The following is a 5,309-nucleotide window of genomic DNA, read 5'->3' on the forward strand; positions in this document are numbered from 1 at the left end:
AGACGTCAGCAATCTGCAAAATAAATTTTGAAAGAAAATGTAAATAAACAGAAGGCGGGGATGAAACTAAAAACACGCGGCATGGGGTCTCGTGGTCATATCGTCGTCATGGTCTCGGTCCCCGAAGAGGAACCCGTTGGGTTGGGGGCGTAAAAAGATAAGGGATGATAACAACTTTCTGCTGTTCTGATGCAAAAGTCCTTTGTTCAAAAATAGTGTGCAAAATTAACATATGTTTTTTTTATTATTATAGGAAATCTTTTTTTTTTAATTTTATATATCTCAAATCTCAATTAGACCCAGTAGAGCTTAGTACCTTACCACAGAGGGGAGGAAGAGCCTAAATCATTGTGTTCATTTGACTGTTGGTGATCCAATGATATGTTTGAATAGCGGGTGCGTGTTTGGTAATCCGCTAATCTGAAAATGGAGTGAAAGTGGCAGTGATAAGTAGACTATTACTGAACTATGATGCAAGTCCCATGAGAACATTCCACTACATAGGCTTGGTTTGGTAGGAGGTATAAGAACAGAAGGTAAGATAGTGTAAGGTTTAATAGGCACAAGAAGGGATGTACATTTTGTGGTTTTTGTTTGGTAGGAGAGGTACATGATTTTTTTTTAGTTTATTTTATATTTTCTCTCTCTTCACTTTGGTGTCGCTCCAAATTGAAGGGATTTTCCCACTCTTCACTTTCTACTTTATTTTTCATTTTCTTTATCTTCGTCTCACTTGACTTTAGCTTAATTACCCTCTAAAAACTCCCTACCAAAGACGAGTTTAAATTTTATTCATTACCTTACTCTACGCGCCCTTCTACCAAACCAAGTCATAGGGGCGATCTACTCCATTTTGAGTGATAGTGGAGTATTAAAAGTTGCCCTCTTAGGCCCCGTTTGGCAAAAGGATTAAGGAAAAGGAGTTAAAAAGAATGATTAATATACTTAGCACATTCGATAATCTGAAAGACTAAAATTATTAACCCATTAAATAAGTTTTATTTTAGCCATTATAACCAGTTTTAGTGTTTGGGAATAACAATAGTTTTGACTATTTTCTTTATAATTAGAAGGGTTAACTCTTAATCATTCTAAATAGGAGTATTAGTAAACCCCTCATTTTAAGGGGTTAACTTATTTTAATCCCTCTAGAGGGGTTAGATTAAACCTTCTATATTTTTTTATGTTTGGCAAATTATGGAGGGTTAACTCACTTTAACCATTGTATAGATTTTTTATATTTGGCGGGTTAAGAAGGAGTTAAGTCTCCTTAACCCCTCACTTAACCCTTTGCTAAACGGTACCTTATTTTGTATGTGCAATCTGGAATATCTTTCATGGAGCAGAACATTCTGATATGATTCACACTCAGCCTACTAGAGGAATTTGTAGAATTCTTTCTCTTAAGTTTTTAATCAAAATTAATGACTAATCAAAGTACACCGCACTTTTCTGTCTAGATAGTCTAGATAGTTTAGGGGCGTAATCTGGTTAGGATTATTATTATTTGCTCTTAAAGTGGGAGAGTATCTTCACATCAAAAGTATAGTGTGAAATGACTCAAGGTTGAACTGTTTAAAAAACGGTACTTTACTATTATCATTTTTGGTCAATGAAAAAATTTTATTCACTAACCAAGTATGAAAATTATATGTACATCATATACTCAGTGTTCCTTAACTGAGATTACAAATGAATTGCTAAATGAATATTAAAAAAAAAACAGATACTCAAATGACAAAAATACACAAAGCAACATCACTGCTTGCAATTGAAGGGCTGTTAAAAAAAAACAGATACTCAAATGACAAAAATACACAAAGCAACATCACTGCTTGCAATTGAAGGGCTGTTGAGAATGGATGTCAAAACATCAAATTTGACTACACAAAGCAACATCACTGCTTGCAATTGAAGGGCTGTTGAGAATGGATGTCAAAACATCAAATTTGACATCTCTAACCAAGACTTAAGGACTTCTAGTCTTCTGCTGAAAAAGCCTCAGGTTTCGTTCTCTCCAGATGAAATATGTAGTGGTGATCAAAGCCATCTTCTTGAGATATTGCTTTAACCCCCTACCCTTCAACCTGTAAGCATACCAATTCACTATATGTAACCAATTGCAAGATCGATCCATTTAAAGTTTAGCCAGCTCATGATACAATTCCAGACATTTGCCGAAAAAACACACTAAAGAACATGTGGTTTCTTGTTTCACTGGCTACACCAGAGCAAAGAAGACAAGAATTTGCATTAATGACACCTCTCCTATGAAGCCTGTCATGTGTGAGCAGTCTATCTTGAAATGCAAGCCAACCAACAAATGAATGTTTAGGAATGTTTAATCCCCCCAGACTGTTTTGAACCATTCCACATCATTTGCAAAAGAATGTATTACATGATATAATGCAGACAACTTTATTTTTGCATCCTTATAGCATGAACTGATCAAGCATTTCAAATTTTCCACACCACTTACTATTATCATATTTTAGTATGAGATACACTTTTTTGCATTTCTTTTTCAAGCTAATGAAATACCTTTTCTATCTACCTCTTCACTTTCAAAACTCACTTGGTTAATTTTTTTTAAGGAAGATAAAGTTGAAAGATATTCTATATGGTGAACTTCACTCTCACTTTCCTTAGTACTAATTAGTTTCATCAAAATAGACCTCTAATTAAAGTGGGTGAAAATATCTCACTTTCATGCTTTCTTTCTGGCTTACATTTAAACAACCATCCTAAGGTAGAAGGATTTTGAAAATTAGTATACCTATCTTGAAAGTTTTCTTTATTTGAAGCATGAATTGTGTAATAGATAAAAAAAATCATAATATAACTTTTCATAGACACTAATTAACCACATCGATTTTTTTTATTGCGATTATAGTGACCAAATAAGAGCTTTGCTATAGAGACCCAAAATATGTGACCAACAGGGGGTAGGTGAGGTGTCATCCTTCTATTGTATAATGAGCTGGTCATCATTAATGATGACCAACTCATTATACAATATGAGGGGGACACCTCACTTGTCCTTCCTGTTGATCCCATATTTTGGGTCATTGGGGAATTTTTCGACAAAATAATAATGAGATCACTTTCATAGTTATAAAACTGTAGTGTCGATTATGATCCATGTTTAATGAGAAGTTGAAATTGAGTATATGAATTACTAAAATAGCCATTTAACATTTAAGGATGAATCATAAATACATACATCTTCTCTCTTAAATATACCAAACCTTTGAGTAAATAATTAAAACTTGATAAACTGAATAATTGCTTTACTTTTCTGTTTTAGGGCTTGTTTTGCAACTCAGCCACTATCTTATATGAATGCACTAACTTGGAGAAGAGCTTAAATTGTGTTCGACAAAAACTTGTACAAGACTGGACTAGTTTGTCTTAATTTTATTTTAAAAACGAGGTACTTAATTACATTATCTTTGGATCATCCCACCTTGATGCAATCGTAACCCGATTAAGGTCTAATTGGATCAATGTGAAGTTGCCAAACAGACCCTTAGAAAATTAAACCATAGAAATCGGAAACTTGAGACGCTATAGTGAACTACGACCCAGGTTCAATCATCCCAGATATGTGTGGAACATGACCCAATTTAACAACTCCAGCAATCTAATTTAAAATTCAAACACTTTAAAATTTTATAAAAACTAAAACCTCTTTTTTAAAAAGAATTAACAACAAAAAACGCGAGAAATTAAGCGACTGAAGTATGCATACGTTATCGCAACATGATTCTTAAGGTTCTTTTACCATTGCTGATGTCAGCTAGCATATTTTTTAAACTTAAATCTTTCAGAGCCTTTAATTCCCACACATAAGAACGGAACCTATTAGGCTATTGGATAGGAAATAATAAAAAAGTGAAGGGTGTTCCTTATAAATTTGAACCTTTATACTTTATGCTAACTTTTCCTTTGCCAAACTAACTTTACCTTCCACCCGAGTACAAAGTAACAAAAGAATAAAGAATATTTAGTATTTGCTTGAAAGGTTAGTTGAACCTCAAAAAGAGAATCCAAATCCTTGGCAGCCCCGCTTCTGGCTCGACTTGCGCGCTCCTTTATCTTCTCCTTGCTCCTCTTTGAAGATAAAACTTTATGCAAAGTACTGCAATGAGTGAAAACAGAGAGAGAGAAAAGAAAATGGGTAGAAGAGAGTGGTACCGTTCCCTTGCTAAAAGAGAGAAAGAGGTTTCAGGATGCATGAGCGGCGTGTTCCAGTTCCTGGATTTCCATAACATTCTCTTCACTCCAAGCAGCAACAGCGGCAGGGTGGCTCAGAGCTCCTCTCCTCAGATCCGTCGTCATTCGTCTAATTCTCAGTTCAGTGGTAAGAAATATAGACAATAAAGAAATAGAGAACGAAATGAACGTTTGCCCCCCCCCTTTTTTTTTGCCCCTCTCATTAATGGAAGAGTAACGTGTTTAGGGTAAAAATGCAGGAGTTGAGGCGCCAAGAAATAGTTTAGAGCTAGACGAGGGGTCTGCTGCAGCAAAAGCATCCACTGCTTTCGCAATAGCAGCCGAAGATTACTACGGAATTCCTGTAAGCTGTTTTCTGTGAATAAATTATAACGGGTCACGAACCTTAATTAAGCTGCTAGCTAAATTTCTGAAAAAAATTACAGATTGGGATTCAAGTAAACTCTGCGCCGTTACCATCACTGAAGAAGCAGAACAAAAAGAATCAGGGTTTGGAGGAGGACGAGAAGAGGGACTCCCAATCCCAATGCATAACCCCAAGAACCACCAATTTGGTCGCTAGGCTCATGGGCCTAGATGTGTCGTCCGAAGGTCCATCGACCCCCAAAGCAAGCTTCAAATCTCTCAACTCCTCGCCTAAAATTAGCACAAAAAATCGACAGCCGGACTCGATCGCTGCCAGACACGCCGAGAGCTTCATCAGAGAGATCGAGAGACGCTGATCCGAGGCTGTCGTTGCAGATAAACAAAGAGAACGTGAACAGAGCGGGGTGTTTGTGTGAGTATTCGTCGCTGCCTCCTTCCCCGACCAAAGGTTATAGTAACAAACCGAGGAAGAAGGAGGGCTGTTTGAAGGAGAATGACGAGAATAGGAGTCCGAGGAGTCATCATTACGCGAGGGGGATCGTGAAGCAGCAAGTCAAGGAGAATACTCAACGCGGAGAGAAGACGTTTTTAGTTGAGGACGACAGGAACCGGTTTTTGAAGTCTCCAAAGCCTCAAGTTTTACCAAAACATCCTCAGCCCAAACCAGCAACGACTTCTGTTCTCCGAGTTAGAGATCAGAATGTTGA

At 36.7% G+C, this 5,309-nt stretch overlaps 1 protein-coding gene across 1 annotated transcript; it reads left to right on the forward strand.

Moving 5' to 3' along the window:
- On the forward strand, nucleotides 3,980-4,958 carry LOC109838942. Its single transcript, XM_020407377.1, has 3 exons — nucleotides 3,980-4,363; nucleotides 4,476-4,579; nucleotides 4,662-4,958. The coding sequence occupies exons 1-3, from the start codon at nucleotides 4,132-4,134 to the stop codon at nucleotides 4,956-4,958; spliced, it is 633 nt and encodes a 210-aa protein (XP_020262966.1). The 5' UTR covers nucleotides 3,980-4,131.

Source organism: Asparagus officinalis, chromosome 4 (genome assembly GCF_001876935.1).
Source record: "Asparagus officinalis chromosome 4, Aspof.V1, whole genome shotgun sequence".
Taxonomy (NCBI): Eukaryota; Viridiplantae; Streptophyta; class Magnoliopsida; order Asparagales; family Asparagaceae; genus Asparagus; species Asparagus officinalis.

Bases quoted from the DNA above. Each gene is read 5' to 3' on its own strand.
- LOC109838942 (XM_020407377.1), top strand. From the start codon at position 4,132: ATGCAAAGTACTGCAATGAGTGAAAACAGAGAGAGAGAAAAGAAAATG. The intron at 4,364-4,475 runs GTAAGAAATATA...GTAAAAATGCAG, and splicing joins GTCTAATTCTCAGTTCAGTG to GAGTTGAGGCGCCAAGAAAT. The intron at 4,580-4,661 runs GTAAGCTGTTTT...AAAAAATTACAG, and splicing joins AAGATTACTACGGAATTCCT to ATTGGGATTCAAGTAAACTC.